This window comes from Neofelis nebulosa, chromosome 4, assembly GCF_028018385.1.
Source record: "Neofelis nebulosa isolate mNeoNeb1 chromosome 4, mNeoNeb1.pri, whole genome shotgun sequence".
In the NCBI taxonomy this organism is placed as follows: domain Eukaryota; kingdom Metazoa; phylum Chordata; class Mammalia; order Carnivora; family Felidae; genus Neofelis; species Neofelis nebulosa.
The window spans coordinates 118,082,434-118,104,112 of record NC_080785.1 but is presented as its reverse complement, the minus strand read 5'-3'; the positions used below and the strand labels follow the sequence as shown (position 1 = coordinate 118,104,112).

Here is a 21,679-nt window from a genome sequence, read left to right as displayed (position 1 = left end):
TGGAAAAAAAAAAAAAAGAAAAAAAAGAACAAAGCAAGCCCAAAGGTGGTAGAAAGAAGGAAATAATAAAGATCAGAAAGGGAATAAATAAAATAGAGACTAAAACTACAACAGAAAAGATTACAACCTACACCATAGAAATATAAAGGATTATGAGACTACTATGAAAAATTATATGTCAACAAATTGAACCACCCAGAAGAAATGGATAAATTCCTAGAAACATACCATCTTACAAGACTGAATGACATCTTACAAGACTGAAGAGGGGCGCCTGGGTGGCTCAGTCAGTTAAGCGGCCGACTTCAGCTCAGGTTACAATCTCGCGGTCTGTGAGTTCGAGCCCCGCATCGGGCTCTGGGCTGATGGCTCAGAGCCTGGAGCCTGCTTCCGATTCTGTGTCTCCCTCTCTCTGCCCCTCCCCCGTTCATGCTCTGTCTCTCTCTGTCTCAAAAATAAATAAACTTTAAAAAAAAAAAAAAAAAGACTGAAGAAACAAAATCTGAACAGATTACTAGTAATAAAACTGAATTGGTAATCAAAAGACTTCCAAAAAAAGTCTAGGACCAGACGGTTTCACAGGTGAATTCTACCAAACATTTATTTTTTTAATGTTTTACTGTTAAGTAATCTCTACACCCAATGTGGGGCTCAAACTCACAACCCGAGAGATCAAGAGTTGCATGCTCACCAACTGAACCAGCCAGGTGACCCTCTACCAAACACTTAAAGAATGAATATCTGCCTTCCCAAACTATTCCAAAAATAGAAAAGGAAGGTATTCTTCCAAATCCATTCTAGGAGGCCAATGTTACCCTGAAGAACTCATGCAACTTAACCTCCGAATAGATAATCTGATTAAAAATGGGCAGAGGACCTGAATACACAATTCCCAAAGACATACTGATGAACAGACACATGAAAAGATGCTCAGCGTCACTCATCATAAGAGAAATGCAGATCAAAACCATAATGAGATAGCACCTCACACCAGTCAGAATAACTAGTATCAAAAAGACAAGTGTTGAATATGTGGAAAAAAGGTAACCCTTGTGTACTGTTGGTGGGAGTGCAAATTGGTGGAGCCATTGTGGAAAACAGTAAGGAGGTTCCTCAAAAAATTAAAAATAGAATTAACATATGATCCAGCAATTCTACTTCTGGTTATTTATCAAAAAAAGCAAAAATAAAAACACTAATTCAACAAGACATCTGCACCCCACCCCATGTGCCCTGCACATTATTTACAATAGCTAGGACATGAAAGCAACCTAAGTGTCCATCGATGGATGAATGGAAAAAACCCAAAAACGTGGTGTATGTACACACACACACACACGGAATATTCAACCATAAGAAATGAAATTGTGGCATCTGCAACATGGACAGACATTGAGGGCATGAAAGACATTGTATGATCTCACTTATACGTGGAATCTGTTAAAAAAAAAAAAAAAAAAGACAAACATGAGAAAAACCATGCTCATAGATGATACAAAGAACAGATAGGTGGTTGCCAGAAGTGGGGTGTGAGGTGTGTAAAAGGGAGTCAAAAGATAAACTTTCAGGTATAAAATAAGTCACAGAGATGTGACTATAGGTAATACTATACTGCCTATCTGCAAGTTGCTAGGAGAGCACATCTCACAAGTCCTTCTTATCACAAGAAAAAACTTTAGATTTTATTTAAAAAATTTTTAAGTATTTTTAAATATAATTTGACAGTGTATATACAGTGTGCTCTTGGCTTTGGGAGTAGGTTCCCATGATTTATCACTTATATATAACACTCAGTTACCATCCCAACAAGTGCCCTCCTCAATGCCCATCTCCCATTTCCCCTCCCTGCCCTGGACCCCCCCCCCCCGCCACCCCGCGCATCAACCCTCAGTTTGTTCTCTGTATTTAAGAGTCTCTGTCTCTTATGGTTTGCCTCCCTGTTTGTAACTATGTATTTTTCCCCCATCCCTTCCCTCATGGTCTTAAGTTTCTCACATTCCACATATGAGTGAAAACATAAGATGCCGGTCTTTCTCTGACTTATTTCGCTTAGCATAATACCCTCCAGTTCCATCCACGTTGCTGCAAATGTCAAGATTTCATTCTTTTTCATTGCCAAGTAGTATTCTATTGTGTGTGTGTGTGTGTACACACACACACACACACACACACACACACCACATCTTCTTTATCCATTCAGTTGATGGACATTGGGCTCTTTCCATAATTTGGCTATTGTTGATAGTGCTGCTATAAATATTAGGGTACATATGCCCCTTCAAATCAGCACTCCTGTATCCTTTGAATAAATTCCTAGGAGTGCTATTGCTGGGCTGTAGCGTATTTTTAATTTTTTAAAGAACCTCCATACTGTTTTCCAGAGTGGCTATACCACTTTGCATTCCCACCAACAGTGCAAGAGGGTTCCCCTTCTTCCACATCCTTGTCAACATCTGTTGTTTCCTGAGTTAATTTTAGCCACTCTGACTGCTGTGAGGTGGTATCTCAATGTGGTTTTGATATGTATTTCTCTGACATGAGTGATGTTGAACATCTTTTCATGTGTCTGTTAGCCATCTGCGTGTCTTCTTTGGAAAAGTGTTTAGTTTTGAGACAGAAAGAGACAGAGCGTGAGCAGGAGAGGGGCAGAGAGAGAGGAGACACAGACTCCAAAGCAGGCTCTGAGCTGTCAGCACAGAGCCTGACGTGGGGCTCGAACTCATGAACCATGGGATTATGACCTGGGTTGAAGTTGGAAGCTCAAATGAAAAAATTTGGGGGGTAATTATATACAGTGACAAATGTTAACTAGTCTTATTGTGGTAATCATTCTGTAATGTATATAAATACTGAATCATTAAATTATAAATCTGAAATAAAAATATGTCAATGATACCTCAGTAAAAACAAGAGGTGATTTAAAAAAAGTATTTTACTGAAAAACAAAAGATAAATCTATCCATTTTCCCTCAAAGTTTCCTTTGGTCTTTTTCCTAATCCCTCCCCTAGCCCTGCTCTACCCCAAAATTAAATGATCTGCTGTCACTCTAGTTTACTTTTTCTAGAATTTTAGATCAATGGAATTTTTTTAATCTGATTTTTGTCACTCTGTAATTATTTTAAAATTCATTCTTCTTATGTGTGTCAGTAGTCATTTCTTTTCATTGCTAAGGAACATTTCAATAGTATGGACAAAACACAATTTGATCCATTCACATGTAGATTATATCCAGTTTTTGGCTTTTAAAGCTGCTATGATCTTTTGTATGAACTTGAAAGTCAGTTTTGCTGGTTATAAATCCTTGGCCCACACATTCTTTCCTTGATTATTGTGATTTTTTTTTCTATGCATGGATCATTGCTGTTCAAGAGTCTACTGAAAATCTAATTTTGTTTCCCTTGTGAGTCACATGGCTTTTTTCCCCCGGATGCCCAAACGATTTTATTTAAAGGCCAGTAATTTTATTACAATTATGTCCTTTATGCTAGTGATTCTGGGTTGATACTTTTTAAGCATTTTATTTTTTTAAGTAGACCCCATGCCCAACATGGGACTGGAACTCATGACCCTAAGAAGAAGAGCCATATGGTCTATCAACTTAGCCAGCCAGGCACCCCTCTGGGTTGAGATTTCTTTTTTCTCTAAAGTTTATTTATTTATTTTGAGAGAGAGAAAGACAACGCTCAAGGAGAATCCAAGTAGGCTCCGCATTGTCAGCACAGAGCTTGATGCAGGGTTTGATCCCTTGAACCATAAGATCATGACCTGAACTGAAAGCAAGAGTCAGATGCTTAACCAACAGTGAGCCGCCCAGGTGCCCCTGGGTTGATATTCTTAAGTGTAGAGCATGCTCTCTCAAAATGCAATTTCAAATTTTGTTTTTTTTTAAATTTTTTTTTTTCAACGTTTTTAATTTATTTTGGGACAGAGAGAGACATAGCATGAACGGGGGAGGGGCAGAGAGAGAGGGAGACACAGAATCGGAAACAGGCTCCAGGCTCCGAGCCATCAGCCCAGAGCCCGACGCGGGGCTTGAACTCACAGACCACGAGATCGTGACCTGGCTGAAGTCGGACGCTTAACCGACTGCGCCACCCAGGCGCCCCTCAAATTTTGTTTTAAAATTTTAAGATAGTTTTCTTGAATTAGTTTTTAGTATTTGTTCTTTTTTCTTCTTCAGGAGTTCTTCATATTCATGTTTGATCTTTGCCTGTCTACTTTCTTCTCAAAATCTTTTTATCTCTTCATTTTTAGAAAAAAAATTTTTTTTTAATGTTTTATTTATTTTTGAGACAGGGAGAGACAGAGCATGAAAAGCGGAGGGTCAGAGAGAGGGAGACACAGAATCTGAAACAGGCTCTAGGCTCTGAGCTGTCAGCACAGAGCCTGATGCGGGGCTCGAACTCAGACCACAAGATCATGACCTGAGCCGAAGTTGGCCACTTAACCGACTGAGCCACCCAGGCACCCCTATCTCTTCATTTTTTTTTTTAAGAAATACTATTTTATTTTCTTTTTATATTTTAGTTAATATACAATGCAATATTGGTTTCAGAGGTAGAATTCAGTGATTCATCACTTACATATGACGCCCAGTGCTCATTACAACAAATGCTCTTTTTAATACCCATCACCCATCTAGTCTATCTCTCATCCACCTCCCCTCCAGTGACTCTCAGTTTGTTCTCCTCATTAAGAGTCTTTTGTGGTTTGTGTCTCTCTCTTCTCTTTCCCCTTTTCCCATATGTTCTTCTGTTTTGTTTCTTAAATTCCATATATGAGTGAAATCATATGGTATTTGTCTTTCTCTGATTGACTTATTTCACTTAGCATAATATATTCTAGCTCCATCCACATCGTTGCAAGTAAGATTTCAGGGTTTTTTTTGATGGCTGAGTAGTATTCCAAAAATATGGAACACTTCATGAATTTGTGTGTCATCCTTGTGTAGGGGCCATGCTAATCTTCTCTATATTGTTCCAATTTTAGTATATATGCTGCCAAAGCAAGAAGAAATTTCCTCTTCTTCGCGATCTATTTCTCTTAAGACATTATCTGTTGTGTTTATTTGCTCTTGTATTCTTTCCAGTTTAGTCTTTATTACTGAAATAATTTTTCATTTCTGATTTTTTCCTAAATTCTGTCACTTCATTTTGAAGTTTTTCTAATTATGACTTATGGTATTTTTTTCACACCTTGTATCATTTAAAAAATGTTTCTTAGCTTGATTTGAAATAGCAGGTGAGAGTTTGATTCTGTTTTGTGGGCATGCCTTTCTTTCATTGCTTGTCAGGATGTTATTCTGTATATTCTTTTTTTTTTTAATTTTAAGTTTTTACCTTATTTCCAGTTAGTTAACATGCAGTATTATATTTAGTTTCACAGTGATTCAACACTTCCATCCATCACCCTGTGCTCATCAAAAGTGCCCTCCTGAATCCCCATGAAGTATTTCACCTATCCCTTGACAACTTCTTCCCTGGAAAATTTTTTTCCTAAGAAATAACTTTAAAACATTCAGAATGCTCAAGAATTTAGTTAAGGATAAAGCTCCTAAAAATTCCTAATGTATATTACATACATTCAGAACAATGTAAATTACTCAAATAGTTTATTATACCAAAACCCCCTTAGAGCCTACCTAACTACATCCCCTCTTAAATTAGAAACTTCCATGATAACATGCTGCCCACCAACCTCCAAACCAGTTTCTATATTCTTTCCCTTTCTTGTGAGTTAAAATTTATGTAATTTCACCTCAAATGCTTTTGTTATTTTTATGTGAAATTAGTTGTCCTGAAAAAGTGAGGTCCAGGGAAGCCTTTCTAGGTTGAGAAGTCTGTTTTTGTTAATAAATGTGCTGACAAATATGACAACTTGCTTTCAAGATTTCTTGGCTTTGTTCCCCTCCCTGACTTTGGTCTACATCCGTGCTTTCCTTTTTCTGTGTCTCTCTCCTGCTCGATTTTGATTTCTAGTAGTTTCTCCTCACCAGGGGCCCTGTTGTGGAAACAAGCCTTAGTGGGTCATAAAGGTCAGATTTCTATAAGTCCCTTTAGTCTTTCCCAGGGTGAGGGGCTTGCACTCAACTGGTAGGACAAAGTATTAAACCCCTCCCAGTCAGTCCTCCAAAGATAATACAGATGGCTAGTAAGCATATGAAAATGTGCCCAACTTCATTAGTCATTAGAAAAATGCAAACTGAGGCCACAGTGAGGTACCGCTTCACACCCACTCGGATGGCTATAACAAAACAAACAAACAAAAAAAGATGACAGTAAGATTTGGCAAGGATGTGGAGAAACCAAAACCCTTGTCCACTGCTGGAAGCCATGTAAAATGGTATAATTAACCTGGAAACTCAAAAAGTTAAACAGACACTTTCCATCTGACTTGGTAATTCTACTCCCAGGTATATACCCAAGAAAACTGAAAACATATGTTCACAAAAATTCTTACACATGAAAGTTCATAGCAGTATTCACAATAGCTGAAAATGTCCATTAACGGCTAAATGAGATACATAAATTCACAGGATGGAATATCACACAATCATACAAAGGTATAAAGCACTCATACTATGATATGAATCCCAAAAACATGTTAAATGAGAGAAGCCAGTCACAAAGGACCACATTTGGCATACCTCATTCAATTGTGTTCCACTTCATTGTGCTTCAGTTACACCGTGTTTTTTACAAATTGAAGGTGTGTGGCTACCCTGTGTCAAGTAAGTCTATTGGTGCCATTGTTCCAACAGCATTTGCTCGCTTTGTGTGTCTGTCACATTTTGGTACTTCTCACAATATTTCAAGCTTTTTCATTGCTGTATTTGTTATGGTGATTTGTGATCAGCAATCTTTGATGTTATTATTGCAACTGTTTTAGGGTGCCATGAATTACACCTATAAAAAATGACAAGCTTCATTGACAAATGTGCATGTTTTGACTACTCCACTAACTGGCTGTTCCCCCGTCTCTCACCCTCTCCTTGGGTCTTCCTATGAGACACAAACAACACTGAAATTAGGCCAGTTAATAACCTTACAATGACCTCTAACTGTTCAAGTGAAAGCAAGAGTCATGTGTCTCTCACTTTAAATCAAAAGCTAGAAATAATTCAGCTCAGTGAGGAAGGCATGTCAAAAGTTGAGACAGACTATACAAGCTAGGCCTCTTGCACCGAAGAGCCAACATCTGAATGCAAAGGAAAAGTTCTTGAAGGAAATTGAAAGTGCTACTCCAGTGACTATGCTAATGATAAAAAAGTGAAACCACCTCACCACTGATAAGGAGAAGGTTTTAGTGGTCTGGAGAGAAGATAACACCAGCAGCCACAACATTCCCTTAAACCAAAGCCTAATTGAGAGCAAGGCTCTAACTCTCTTCAATTCTGTGAAGGCTGAGAGAGGTGAGGAAGCCACAGAAGTGTGAAGCTAGCAGAGGTGGGCTCCTAAGGTTTAAGAAAAAAGGCCATTTCCCTAACATAAACGTGCAGGGTGAAACAGCAGGTGCTGATGTAGAAGCTGCAGCAAGTTATCCAGAAGATCTAGCTCAGATCATGAATGAAGGTGACTACAGTAAACAGAGTTTCGATGTAGATGAAATAGCCTTCTATTGGAAGAAGATGCCATCTAGGCATAGCTAGAGAAAAGCCAATGCCTGGCTTCAAAGTTTCAAAGACAGGCCGATTCTCTTGTTAGGGACTAATGCAGTTGGTGACTTGAGGTTGAAGCCAGTGCTCATTTACCATGCAGAAAATCCTAGCGTCCTTAAGATTTATGCTAAATCTACTCTGCCTGGGCTGTATAAATGGAACAACAAAGCCTGGATGACAGCACATCTGTTTACAATGTGGTTTATGGAATATTTTAAGTCCCCTGTTGAGACATATTACCCAAAGAATCCTTTAAAATGTCCCTGCCTGGGGGAGCCTGGGTGGCTCCGTCAGTTAAGCGTCCCGCTTCAGCTCAGGTCATGATTTTGCGGTCTGCAAGTTAGAGTCCTGTATCGGGCTCTCTGCTGTTACCATGAAGACCACTTCAGATCCTCTGTTCCCCTCTCTTTCTACCCCTCCCCTGCTTGTGCTCTCTCTCTCTCAAAAATAAATGAAAGTTAAAAAAAAGTATTACTGCTGACAATGTACCTGGTCACCCAAGAGATCTAATGGAGATTAATGACAATGAGATTAATGTAGTTTTCATTCCTACTAACACAACATCCATTCAGCAATTTCCATGGATTAAGGAGTAATTTTGACTTTCAAGTCTTAAGAAATGTATTTTGTGAGGCTGTGGCTGCATGGTGATTCCTCTGATGGATCTCGGCAAAGTAAACTGAACACCTTCTGGAAAGGATTCACTGTTCTAGATGCCATTAAGAACATCTGTGATTCATGGGAAGAAATCAAAATAACAACATGAACAAGAGTGCGGAAGGAATAACTGCAGATGTGGTGGCAAGAGAACTAGAAGTGGAGCCTGAAGATGAGACTGAACTGCTATAATCAAACGATCCAACTTTAACACACAAGGAGTTGCTTCTTCTGGATGACAAAGAAAGTGGTTTCCTGAGATGGAATGTACTCCTGGTGGAGATGCTGTGAAGACTGTTGACATGACAACAAAAGATTTAGAATATTACATAAACTTAGCTGATAAGGCAGTGGCAGGATTTGAGAGGATGGACTCCAAGTTTGAAAGAAGTTCTGCTGTGGGTAAAATACTATTAAACAGCATTTCATGCTACAGAGAAATTGTTCATAAACGGAAGAATCAATAGATGTGGGAATCTTCAAAGCTGTTTTAAGAAACTGCCCCACCACTCCAGCCTTCAACAACCACCACCCTGATCAGTCAGCAGCCATCAACACTGAGGCAAGCCCCTTCACCAGCAAATAAAAAACAAAACAAAAACCAAAAAAACACACACAAACCCCCCCCCCCCAAAAACAAAAAAACATTACAACTTGACTACTCAGATGATGCTTAGCATTCTTTAGCAATAAATTTTATTTAAGGTACATAGTTTTTTAGACCCAATGCTATTACTGTATACTTAATAGACCATAGGAGAGTGTAAATATAACTTTTATATGCAATGGGAAACCAAAAAATTCCTCGACTCCCTTTACTGCAGTGGTCTGGAACCAAACCCACAATGGCTCTGAGGTATTATAGGATCTGCCTGTATTATAGGATTCCATTCATACGAAATGTCCTGAATAGGCAAATCCATAGACAGAAAGTCAATTAGTGGTTGCCTAGGTTGGGGGTAGGGTGGAGAGCGACTGCTGAGGAGGATTCTTTTTGGGGTGATAAAAAAGTTCTGAAAATCAGCAGTGATAATTGCACAATTTTGTGAATATACTAAGAACTACAGAATCGTATATTTTAAAAAGGGGTGAATTTTGTAAGTAAATTGTATACTAATTTAAAAACAAAAAAAATGCAAAACTTCTTTCAGTTTCAGGTGCTGTTCTTACACTGGCCAGCTATGGTTTCCAGTGAACACGGTTGGCTGCTTTGTCAGTTAGAAGGCACTCCATTGCTTCCTGCTTCCTCCTGCTCAGATACCAATACCCTAAGGCCTTTGGTTGTTGGTAGTTTATTTCCCTCTGCCTCTACTTTGGAGGTTGTGGAAATACCTTGTTACCTCCTTCTGTTATAAATGTGGTTACTGAGTTTTTGGTTGTGCTACTTAGTTGCTCTGTTGGTTTTTACAGAGAGATGAGGAAAGACTGAAAAGCTATGATGCCATTCCCCACCATCTTCCCAGAAGCCGCTCACCCTATTCATTTCTGCAAGCTAGTCAGCAGATAAGAATCCAAGCATCTCAAGTAAAGACCCTGACACAGGCTCCTGGGGCCTTGAGGGCTGAACAGGCTGTGGATCTCTTAAACTCGAGAGGCGCATAAGTACAGTGTCAAACTTGAGAGCTACCAAGTTTCCATCTGGGTAGACTGCAGAAGAATCCGGGGCCACCAAAGTTGGAACTGTTATATAGTGAGAAGGCACAGATTCTGGGTTCTAACGCTGACACAGGACCTTCTCTAAGTCGTTTACTTTTTCTAAGCCTTTTCTGTGTCAACATAAAATGGGAACAGGACTGCTTACCTTGCAAATCTGTTAATTTGATAATTTCTTCTTTCATTGACAAATGTTTGTGAGGATTACGTGACACACAGTAGGGGCTCAAATGGTGTGAGACACTCTTCCACTGTCCATAGTGCTTTCTTATTTCAACCATAATATCCAATGAATGGAAATGCAAGGCACTGAATTCCTATGATGCTCTTTATAACACCACTCAGTTCGAGGGGGTCCCAATGACCACTGCAAGCACGTTAACTTGAGGCGTCCATGGCAAAGGTAGCAGGTAGGCAGGCTGCCACTACCACCTTGCCAGTGCCCTGGCCCTCCCTGACTTGGGAGCTTGCAAGAAGGCATCTGTGCCAAACCCTGTCCTGGGCTGAATGAGGCTGGTGCAGCTTGGGGCCTCCCTGGATGCTGCCTCTGTCTGACTTCAGAGCAAAGCGGCTTGAAGTTGCCCCACCAAACAAGTCTGAGCATCAGTCCTTCCCAGCCCCCAACAGAGCAATGACACAACTCCTGCCACTCTCTAGGGAGTTTCCAGGAGACACAAGGCAAGGTAGCAGAGCTACCCTCCACATGCAGGCAGAGTCTGGACTTACAGTGTGAGCATTGTTGATCTTTTTCACTTCCCACTGGCCCTCTCCGGTGTATGTCAGCAGGGAGATGGCCCCATCCGAGCTCCCACAGGCGAGGATTAGGCCATAGTCATGGGGGGCCCAGCACACAGAGTTTACTGTGGGAAGGAGGGAGGCACAGTTAGCAGAATTTGCCAAGAGGAAGTTTCACTTTTGTCAATTAAGAAGATTTAAAAAACCCATCACCTACGACTATTATAACTTCATAAACTATAGTCTACCTTTACAAAAAGTAGGACAGGGTGGGATAGATAAAGGGGATTAAGGGTGTACTTATTGTGATGAGCACGGAGTAATGGATAGAAATACTGAATCATTATAATATACATCTGAAACCAATATAACACTACATTAATAAAAAAGTAATAGGAAAAAAAGTAGGACAATAATCTGAGAATAAAGGCCAGTACTTAAAATGAATAAACTTAAAAAAAAAAATGCACCGTGTTGTTTTTTTTTTTCCTTTCTTGATTTGCTTTAGATTGGCTTTAGGTCTTAGTGCCTTACCTCTGCTGCGGACAGACAGGAGAAAAACCAACCAAATCCAAGGGATAAACAAGGAGCACCATGAGGGGAAAGGCACCAGTGAGCTTCAGCCACGACCAGTGCAAGGCCCCGCCCACCCGCTCCTACCACACTCACGGTACCTGAGGAGTCGTGGCCTGTGTGCTCATGTGTCTTCTCCCAGGTGCCATTCTCCTCTTTCCAGATAATGACTTTCCGGTCATAGGAGCAGGATGCCAGAATGTTCCCATACATGGGGTGGGCCCAGGCCACTTGCCACACAGGACCCTCGTGACTGCAAGGGGAGAGGATCAGAGGTGGCTCACATGGGCCACAGGAACCTGCGGTGCTCTGCCAGCCACTACTTTGGAGCCAACCGAATGCCTTCCTTGATAGGCAGATACAGTATCTTAGGACAGAGCCACCTAAGAATTTTATAAGGGAGAACTATAGGATGTCACCGCCAAAAGGGACCTTTGTTGGGACGTGAAAGAGGTCACAGAGGCTTTGAAAGCAAGTCAGGACTCTAAGTTAGCCTCTTTGTTCCTACACGGCAGAACCTCCCTCCCTCGTCCCGCAGTGCAGCCGACACCACTTACACCTGCCATCATCAAGAGAAACCTCTCAGTCTATTCATTTGTGCACTGATCAATCTAGGGTTTGCACCCACAAATACTCAGGAAGTATTTACAGAGTGAACTGCTACTCATCCTTCCACAATGGCTAAGTCTTGAGTATCTGTTTCATATTTTTCACTCTTCTTCTAATTTGTTCAAGGGCATGTCTCTGCTCTTCTGATCTTACGCATTCACCTGGTAAGTACTATCTGAGCACACACGCAGTGCTAGACTCTGTACTAGGACCGTCTCTAAGGTGCAGGGAAGGGTGGGCACCAAGCACAAAGAAGCGGCACGGCAGAGGTGATGGCCCAGGCTCTTTCACACCCACTCGCCATTCACTAGCTGCTTGACTTTAGGCAAGGGCCATGCCCTTTCTATGGCTTAGTCTCCCAATGGAGATATGAGCAAGGCTTCTTTCATACGTGCTCATGAGGGGAAATATTGGTGATAACTCACATATAAAGCTTGGAACAGTGCTGGGCACAAGAAAAGAAAAAACCACTCATGCCTGTTAGTTGGTACTGCTGTTCCTTGTTCACTCCTCTACCCCACTCAAAGTGTCCTCCTCCCTCTGGCTGGGACAATTCCCAGTCCCCACAAAGGAGCTGCCAAGCAAACTCACAGAAGACTCAAATGTCCTACAACTAGCATAGTTTGAACTGAGGCAAAAAAAAGAAAGGGTGTGTGGATTTTTTATTCCTGTAATATTGCACATCTTTTGAACCTAAGAAAAACAGGGCAGAAAGGACTGAGTAACAGCAGACGTGCCCGCTTCTGCTAGAGCTGGCAGCCAGGCACCTCTCTGTGCAGCCATGGGCTGCTGCTGGCCAGGGAAAGTAGCATGTGACCCCTTACTCAATTTTTGACACTCAGGAAGAGGGGAACTTCTAGGCCCATCTCCCCAGAAGGCTACTTAGTTATGCTTTCTTTTTTTTTTTTATATAGAAAACTTAAAAAAATTTTTTAATGTTCATTTGCTTATTTTTAAGGGAGAGAAAGAGCATGAGTGGGGGAGGAGCAGAGAGAGGGAGACACAGAATCCAAAGCAGGTTCCAGGCTCTAAGATGTCAGCACAGAGCCCGATGCGGGGCTTGAACTCACGAACTGTGAGATTATGACCTGAGGCAAAGTCGGACGCTTAACCAGCTGAGTCACCCAGGCGCCCCAAGTTATGCCTTCTTTAATTAACAAACATGTAATGAGCCCCTATCTGTCAGGGGTTCTTAATTTCTTCTGTGCAGTCTGGTGAAGGAAATGGTTGGTCCCTTTTCAGAATAATGGATACAACAAGCTAGGATTATAAAGGAAATCTAATTATACTACAATACGGTTAGTGAAATGTTAAAGAACGATTTATAATACAGTGATACGTGTACTTCTCGGTTAGCACATTAATAAACTCTAGTGGCAAGTCTAATAGCCACTCTTAGTTCAGAGTAGTGATGAGTGTCAGTGCTACTCTGAGACAGCTACAACTGTAATGTGATATGAAACCATGTGTGTCTTCTACTGGTAATAAAGTTACAGGTGCTCTGACTTCTGTGGTTTCCAGCCTACCTCCAAGGTTGAAGGAAATGCTAAATATCTGAGTCACTGAAAATAAAGATGTGATTTTTTTCCCTCAGCTCCAGTTCACCAACCCCTGAATTCTATACACAGAACACTGGAGATCCATGGAATCCAGGTCAAGAACTCCCATTTATTTGAAAGGCAATGGAATGAGGGAAAGCAGAAGTGTGGCCACAAAAACCAGCCAGGATCTCAAGAATCTCAGTAGGGAGATGAAATATGGCCCTTTGTAGCAACGTGGATGGAACTGGAGAGTGTTATGCTAAGTGAAATAAGCCATACAGAGAAAGACAGATACCATATGGTTTCACTCTTATGTGGATCCTGAGAAACTTAACAGGAACCCATGGGGGAGGGGAAGGAAAAAAAAAAAAAAAAAAAAAAAGAGGTTAGAGTGGGAGAGAGCCAAAGCATAAGACTTAAAAACTGAGAGCAGGGGCGCCTGGGTGGCGCAGTCGGTTAAGTGTCCGACTTCAGGCAGGTCACGATCTCGCGGTCCGTTGAGTTCGAGCCCCGCGTCAGGCTCTGGGCTGATGGCTCGGAGCCTGGAGCCTGTTTCCGATTCTGTGTCTCCCTCTCTCTCTGCCCCTCCCCCGTTCATGCTCTGTCTCTCTCTGTCCCAAAAATAAATAAAAAACGTTGAGAAAAAAAAAAAATTAAAAAAAAAAAACAAAAAAAAACCTGAGAGCAAACTGAGGACTGATGGGGGGTGGGAGGGAGGGGAGAATGGGTGGTGGGTATTGAGGAGGGTACCTGTTGGGATGAGCACTGGGTGTTGTATGGAAACCAATTTTACAATAAATTTCATATTAAAAAAAAAAAAAAGAATCTCAGTAGGGAGAGAATAAATCAAACATTTGTAAATATTACTGAATATCTGCCATGGGTAAATAGGCAAATTTATGGGATTTATATAATTACTAATGCATTTTACATTAACATTATTCTTACATTTCTGCCTTTCAGGGCCACTTTAGATCAAGTTGGCTAAACAAAGGAAGGTCATTTCCCACTTTTTTTTTTTTTTTTTAATTTTTTTTAACATTTATTTATTTTTGAGACAGAGAGAGACAGAGCATGAGCGGGGGAGGATCAGAGGGAGGGAGACACAGAATCCGAAACAGGCTCGAGGCTCTGAGCTGTCAGCACAGGGCCCGACGCGGGGCTCGAACTCACGGGCTGTGAGATCATGACCTGAGCCGAAGTCGGCCGCTTAACCGACTGAGCCACCCAGGCGCCCCTCATTTCCCACTTTTAAAGGCAGCAGTAGCTATTGAAAGCACGTGGTGAGCAGGCCCTGCCTGGGAGGAGGCAGCATCAGCCAATTTTGAGGGTGAGCAGGTGAAGGCCTTGCCCAAGGTCTTCTAGTGAGTATCTGGGTGGCAAAGTTGGGATTTATTCCTGGATCCATCAGCCCGGGATGTCTGCTGAGGGCAGTCACTTGGCTGGGACCTGGGTGTTTTCTCTGCTAACTGCACCATGGGGCTCCTCTGATCTGTGTTCTTAGCTTTTCCTGCCATTCTTGAGAAGCCCAACCATTCTCTGAGACCTTGCCCAGGTGTGGCTGCACTCACCCCCTGAGGTCGGCGATGAGGATTTGTCCTCCATTTCGCACATCGAAGATTTTGACGGACCTGTCTGATGAGCAGGTTGCCAGGCGGGTGCCATAGTAGTCCATCTGGGCATCGTGCTGCAAAGGGAGGATAGCTCAGGAAGCCTGCAGGCTGGGCGGGTGGGGGTGGGGTAGTCACCAGGACAGTCTAGTTTGGACCAAAATTTACCTGAAATTAACCTCAAAGCAGCATCACTATCAGGCAACAAGCCAGCATCCCGACATTCCCATTTCTCTGACAGGCACTGTCTTTCTGAAGGGACAAGAAAAACCATACCTAGCTGCTTTGAGACCCTTTACAGACACGGGAAAGTCCTTTCCATCCTATTCTGTAGGGTGGGTATGGGAGACAAAACGCTGACTGGCTAGCCTCCCTCTTCTTCCTTCGTCAGGCCCCACCATGTTCTGAGGCTCTGTGGGCTACCGGGGAGGATACCTGGAGGTTCAGCTCAGCCCCAGAACCCAGGGCTAATGCTGATCCAAAGGAACAGCCTAAGACTGCCTGTAGTCCCCAGTGAGGTCCTCCAAAATGCACATTGGGCCTGGACACAAGGTTCTATTCAGACATTTGGGCTCCTTCCTCCAACCATGGCCTTGGATCCTTTGTGGACCTTTGTTCCTGGATTTTTACTAGACCTTTTTCCTAGTAGTAGGCCCAGTACCCCAGAGTCTTCACCAATGCCTTAAATGTCACTAGTCCCACCGATGAACGGACCTTCTGGATGCTAACTGTCCATCCAGACCTAGAGCTGGTCCCTGCCCACAGCTCTTGTCTCCCTGGTTCCTCTGAGGTGCAAGGATGAGGCTTTGCCCCACTGAACATCCTGGTCCTTCCTGTTTGTTGCCTATTCCAAGGTACCTTCTTCAGTTGTCTCATTTTGGGGGTTTTAGGAACTATCAGCTATCATTCTTATGGTATTCAGGAGCAATTCCACTTTTTCAACAGAAGCATTCTGTCTGCTTCAACATTCTTTCCCCACCTCTCTCTCTACCTGAGGAAAACGTCCTGATTCTTCTTTGGAAGTCACCCCCTCAACTCTTCTAGGTCTTGGCTTCTTGGAAGGCAGGCAATGCAAGTATTAAGATAGATTTCTTGGACACTTCTCTTGCAGAGTGCCATCACACACTTCAACAGGAAGTAGGGCATAGTACCTACAGACTTAAATCCTATCTCTTTACCTTACCTGTTTTGCAACCTTGGAAAAATGACATAATCTCCTTAAACCTGTTTCCTTCTCTTTAAACGGGGCTAATGGTGGCATCTGCTTTAAGAGTTGTTATGAAGGGTAAATGAGATACTGAATGAAAGTATTTAGTATGAGTCTGACAGTAAGTGAACATGCAAACATTAGTCATTACTACTATGCCTCATCTGCTTCTCAAATCTAACCTACCCAAGCAGGTAGCATATCCATTATTTTCCCCATTTTACCTATGGGGAAATCAGTGCTGGCCCAGAAAAGTTAAGAAATTGGTGGGAGTCTCAGACTGCATTTTCTTACCCAAGGTACCATGCTGTCTCCAAGGAGGTGTGGTCTTACAGCTAGACCAACACATGACTGCATCCAAAAAAGATATACAACCACCGTGAGACCAGGCAACATCTCAGAAGCCCAAAAGCAATTGCTGGTGAGGTTGTGAGGGCAGGGAGGAAATGCTGTAAGCTTACTGAACAGGGTCTTGCTCAAAGGCTGGGCTTGGACTGCTTGGCCCTGCATGAAGGAGAGTCTGCATCTTTGCTGCTAGAGACTTTAATCTCTGGACCTTCTCCACTGCCCTGTCCTCTGATACCGAGCCCCGTGTTTGCCTCTCAGGAAACGCCCTGAGTTAATGAGTTCTGGTTTAAAGGGCTTTGCCTGGCCCACTGTCTGTGGTAGTCCTACCTTGGCTCTGCTTTGGGCTTTCGCGGTAAATGCTCTCTGCCTTTGTACTGAGTAACCTTCCTATTCTCTCTTCTTTCAGCCCTCTTTGCTATGGGGCTAAGAAGTAGCAGTAGGAGGAAGGCATGTGGGAAAACCATGGTCAGACCTTCGCACCTACGCAGCCTTCATCTCAGAGCAGGTTACTCTGTTGCCTAAAGACTGAGGGCCTTGAGCTATAAACAATTCCCAGGTTCCTCCCACTATAGAGTGACCAGAATGTCAGAGTCCTGCCAATGTGGCAGCCACTTCTGGGAGAATAACCATATCCTGAGGCTACAGCCTCACTAAAGGGTGCAAAGCCACACTGGATTTATGGATGATCAACAGAAATGCTCCCCTGCACTGAAATGCACACCTGCACAGTGCGTGAGGGAAGGCTAAAGGAATACTTACAATCATGTCCTCATGGGAGGTGTCCACAGTGTTAATTACTGATACCTAAAACCAAAGATACAGTTGGTAAATTAACAGATGGCAGTTAGAATGCAAATTAAATCTATCAGTCATCTCTAAAGTTCTTGCCTGCATTTGTTCATTCATTCACTAAACATTTAGTTTCAGTATGTTCTTTTTGCCAAGAAATGGAGATGTAATAAGAAGTATTTCTTGGGGCACCTGGGTGGCTCAGTTAAGCACCTTACTCTTGATTTCGGCTCAGGTCATGACCTACAGTAAGTTGGAGCCCCACGTCAGGCTCTGTGCTGATGGTGTGCAACAGCTTAGGACTCTCTATGGGCACGTGCTCTCTCCCTCTCAAAATAAATATTTTTAAAAATGAAGAAAAGAAGTATTTCTTTCCCTAAGAATATTGCACATAATTAACCCTGACATGCAAAGATAAGTACTTTAACGGTAGTTTACATGTACTGTAGCAGCCTGAGGGGCTGGTGGTGGTAGACATGAACTGGGGGTCAGATGATGAGAAATTTGCCAGGTGGCACAGGGGAAAAAAGGAAAGTCCAAGCAGAGGGACTAATATGAGCAAAAGTGGGGGGAATGGCAACCAGTCCTGGCTACGTTTGAGGGTAAAGAGGCACCCTGGGGGAGCTATGGCTGTTGTTCCCTTCCTGGATGACAGAGTTTCTGACGTTACAGGCAGTTTTTTACATAACAGAGTTAATACCTAAGATTTGGAGAGCCGATTCAAGTTTCTCCTGAAGTTGCTCCCTGGTCCACCACCTGTGACAGATCCTAGTCCCTCACTTACTGGGATCCAGGGTTGAGCAGCTTATAGGGCTGGAACACAGCGGCCATGGTCATCACCCTCCCATTCACTCTTTGAGGTCCAGCTCAAATTATGCCCCTGTTCTTGAAGATTCCAAGATTCCCCAACCTGCTGGACTCCTCTGAGTATCTTAAGCACTTAATGTCTACAACACTTTACATCGTTTCTTTTTTTTTTTTTTAGTTTATTTATTTTTGAGAGAGAGAAAGAGAGCGAGAGAGAGCGCAAGCACACAAGCAGGTAAGGGGCAGAGAGAGAAAGGGAGAATCTGAAGCAGACTCCTGGCTCCGAGCTGTCAGCACAGAGCCTGATGCGGGGCTCGAATCCACAAACCTTGAGATCATGACCTGAGCTGAAATCGGACGCTTAACCAACTGAGTCACCCAGGTGCCCCCACTTTACACCCTTTTCTTCTCTTAACACAAGATGAACTCCCTGGACCAGGGTCTGTCGTCCACAGTTCTGAATCTTTTCAAATCACCCAAGCACAGTGCTTTGCAACCAAAAGGAACCCAGTGACTGCTTGCTCAATGAATAAATGAACAAAACCAGACAACTTTACTTTGCTCAACCACTATTTAAATTCTTGGGACAGAAAAGGACTGTAAGGGAGGTTTCAGTTTGGAACTGTATTTCTTTTTCCTTTCTTTCTTTCCTTCCTTCCTTCCTTCTTGAGAGAGAAAGAGAGCAAGCGAGCAAGCAGGGGAGGGCAGAGGAATAGAGACAGAGCATCCCAAGCAAGCTCCACGCCCAGTGTGCAGCCTGCCTTGAGGCTTGATCTCATGACCATGAGATCCTGAGAGGAAACCAAGAGTTGGATGCTTCACCAACGGAGCTGCCGAGGCACCCTGGAACTGGTATATCTTACCACCTCTCCCATTTCATTTTTTTCTGGTACAAGCCCTGAAGGTATAAAGTCTGATTTGACTTTTTGGAAAAGTGGGGACTGGAAAAGGACAGTTGCAGAGCAGTTCAAAAGGTACATAACAAGTAAGCACCAGTTTTCTCATCAAATTCTAGGCTCCCTAATAAGCAGACCTCTAAGGTCTGCAAAGGCAAGTATGGAAGATGAAGATTCTCTTACTCTTGCCAAGCCGTCTAGATTACAAAGTACTCTCTCAGATGCACCGGGAAGGACAAAGGGCAGGATTAATTGGAGCCATCTGATAACTAAGGAAATGAAGAAACCCAGAAGAGAGAGCATTAGCCAAAGTCAAAGAGCTAGTTAAAGGCGGAGCTGGAAAAACAGCCCCACCTGTTAATTCTCAGCGCACAAAGCTTTCCACCTGACCAGGCTGTCTATCTACAATATAAAGTAGTTGTTATACTGACTTCCCTAAATCAGCAGCTGAGGGCTAAGCAGAGTCAGGAACAAAGTTTACTGGTAGGTTTGCCCCAGGTCACCAAAGGGCCTCAGGAATAACTAGCATTTATTTTTAACCACCCTCACCCACCAGCCAGGATTGGTGGGAACCGCACTTCTGAAGAAGTGACTTTTTCTTTTTTTTTTAAGCTCTTTTCTAAAAAAAGGTCCTTCTTCCTGAGCACCTCACGTTGTCTGGTCCTTGTTAAGTAGTAAGAGGCAGCCCTTAAAACAATTCAGTTCTTCCCAATCGGCTGAAGAGTTAAAATTTCATTTAGAGAGTGCTGAGTATCAGAACATGAGCGATTCTACTCAGCAGCTGAAGAATGAGGGGCCAAAAGAGATGGATTAATGTCAAACCCTGCAGACCAAGAACTAAACCCAGTGTCCTGACTTCTGGTGTGTCCAAGCACACCCATTTTCCTGAGAGCACTGGTTTACTGTATTCCCCCTACTCTGTGCCAGTCTCCAGCGACATGATTTTATTCATTAGTTACCATTCAGTCATTCACTCAAAGAGTAAATGTGGAATGACTGTACGCTGGATGCCAGAGATTTAAAAAATCGAGCCCCTACCCTCCGTCATTTAAAAGCTCATCCTCACACCAGTTTCTTGAAGCGCCCATCATACTTTCCGGCCCTACACCGAACAACTGTTCCGCATACATCTCTGCTGGGAGAGGTGGTAGGTGGTGGAAAGGACTGGTTAAGAGGGTTCGAATCTCAGCTCTGCCCCTTACCAGTGGTGTAAGAGGCTTCACCTCTCCGAACCTCAAGCTTCCTCATGCGTAAAGTGTCGATAATAACAGCACCTATTTTGCAGGGCTGTTAGCAGGCGGAGATTATGGACAACGCTTGGAACTTACTAAGGGCTCAGGATACAGTAGCACCTACGGTGTTCTGGGTTTTGTTTTCATTTGTTGGGGGAAGAGAAAAAAAAAAAGAAAAAAGAAAGAGCAAGAGACGCGGCAGCAACGCGGTCCGCATAGTTCCAAGAGGTTCTAAGGCCTCCCTCTGGCCTGCCCCTCCGAAAGGTTCCGAGGGGCAGGACCAGAGCCCCGCAAACCTCGAAGCGGTGAAGGGGAGCTGAATGGCCCCGGTCTGGGGCTTGAACCTCAGCAGGGTAGTGGAACCCGGGAGGGTCGCATCCCCGGACCCCACACTCACCATGCCTGCGACTGTGGGCAGCTCCCGGTCTCGGACGTGGCAGCTCCCGGCGGCGCCCCCGAACAGCTCACTTCCGGCGCCGGGCTGGCCGGCAGTCGGGCCGTGGCTCTAGAGCCTCCGGGTAGCAACGCGCTCCGCTCTTACGAAAGGTCCGTGCCTTTTCCGGGCCTTACCCCGCCCTCCCAAGGCCACTTCCCTTCTGCGTGCGGAGCGCACGAGACCAAAGGGGTGGGGCTCTGGTTTCCAAGGCCCGGCTCATCCCGGGGCTTTTGGAATCCGCAACTGTAGCAGGTCTTCTCTCCCGAAGAGCCCTTGCCTTTTGCTGGGATCCGTACACGAAAGGAAGGATTCATAACTACAGCTTCACCTCCTTCCCTGCAGGTTCTGGGTCCAACCGGCCTTAGGATGAACATCGTAGGAGAGTAATTTTGGGGGTAGTGGGTAGACTGGTCCTAGTGCTTTCTTGTTAGTCCCTCCTCAGGACCCAAAGCTGGGACCGGAGGCAATGAAGGCCAGGGGATGCCAGTTACCAGAGGTTGAGCCCTCTCACCCTGCCCTCTCCAAGCCATGGGAGGAACCAACGCCTCCAAACTGCCCCTTCCCCACAGTCCTGGGATCCTGTGAATCTGGTCCATCAGGTGGATACCCCAGGCAGGGAGGGATCTCAGCTAGGCTCTTGCGGCTACAGCCCAGTACCTAAACCCCAGTATCCCCAACCCCTAGGTCCCGGGCTTCCTACAAGCACAATGAGAATGCATTACCGCTGGACAGAGCCCGGGAGCTCCCCTCAGCCACACATGGTCAGGCAGCCCTGGACCTCTCATGGCGTTAATGAGTCCAGTGACCTAGGGTGGAGTCTAGGCTCCCCTTGTGTAAGTCACAATCCCTCAGTTTCTGTCTTGACACTAGATGGAAGAATTCTAGCTGGCGATGGTCACTGCTGGAGAGAAGATGTTAAGGCTCAAAG

The 21,679-nt window shown here is 43.7% G+C and overlaps 2 protein-coding genes and 1 non-coding gene across 4 annotated transcripts in view; 1 reads left to right on the top strand and 2 right to left on the bottom strand.

The window, feature by feature from the left end:
• TATDN2 (TatD DNase domain containing 2) overlaps positions 1–10,695 on the top strand; it is an 83,027-nt gene extending 72,332 nt beyond the window's left edge. Inside the window, exon 10 of the transcript XR_009260709.1 lies at positions 9,726–10,695. The gene's annotated coding sequence lies outside the window, so the exon portion shown is untranslated. The remainder of the gene's footprint in view (positions 1–9,725) is intronic.
• SEC13 (SEC13 homolog, nuclear pore and COPII coat complex component) overlaps positions 1–20,843 on the bottom strand; it is a 36,075-nt gene extending 15,232 nt beyond the window's left edge. The window contains exons 1-5 of one of the 2 annotated variants that reach the window (XM_058726013.1): positions 20,713–20,843; positions 17,351–17,395; positions 14,998–15,113; positions 11,378–11,529; positions 10,695–10,828 (exon numbers count right to left, since the gene is read on the bottom strand). In XM_058726013.1, coding sequence (XP_058581996.1) covers positions 10,695–10,828; positions 11,378–11,529; positions 14,998–15,113; positions 17,351–17,395; positions 20,713–20,715 — 450 coding nt within the window. In that variant the 5' untranslated portion in view covers positions 20,716–20,843. Of the gene's footprint in view, positions 1–10,694; positions 10,829–11,377; positions 11,530–14,997; positions 15,114–17,350; positions 17,396–20,285; positions 20,399–20,712 lie in introns of those variants that run through there. The other variant, XM_058726014.1, reaches the window with a different exon arrangement.
• LOC131511168 (U6 spliceosomal RNA) lies at positions 4,908–5,010 on the bottom strand. Its single transcript, XR_009261373.1, has one exon. It is a non-coding gene; the product is annotated as a U6 spliceosomal RNA (small nuclear RNA).
• Positions 20,844–21,679: the final 836 nt, after the last annotated feature.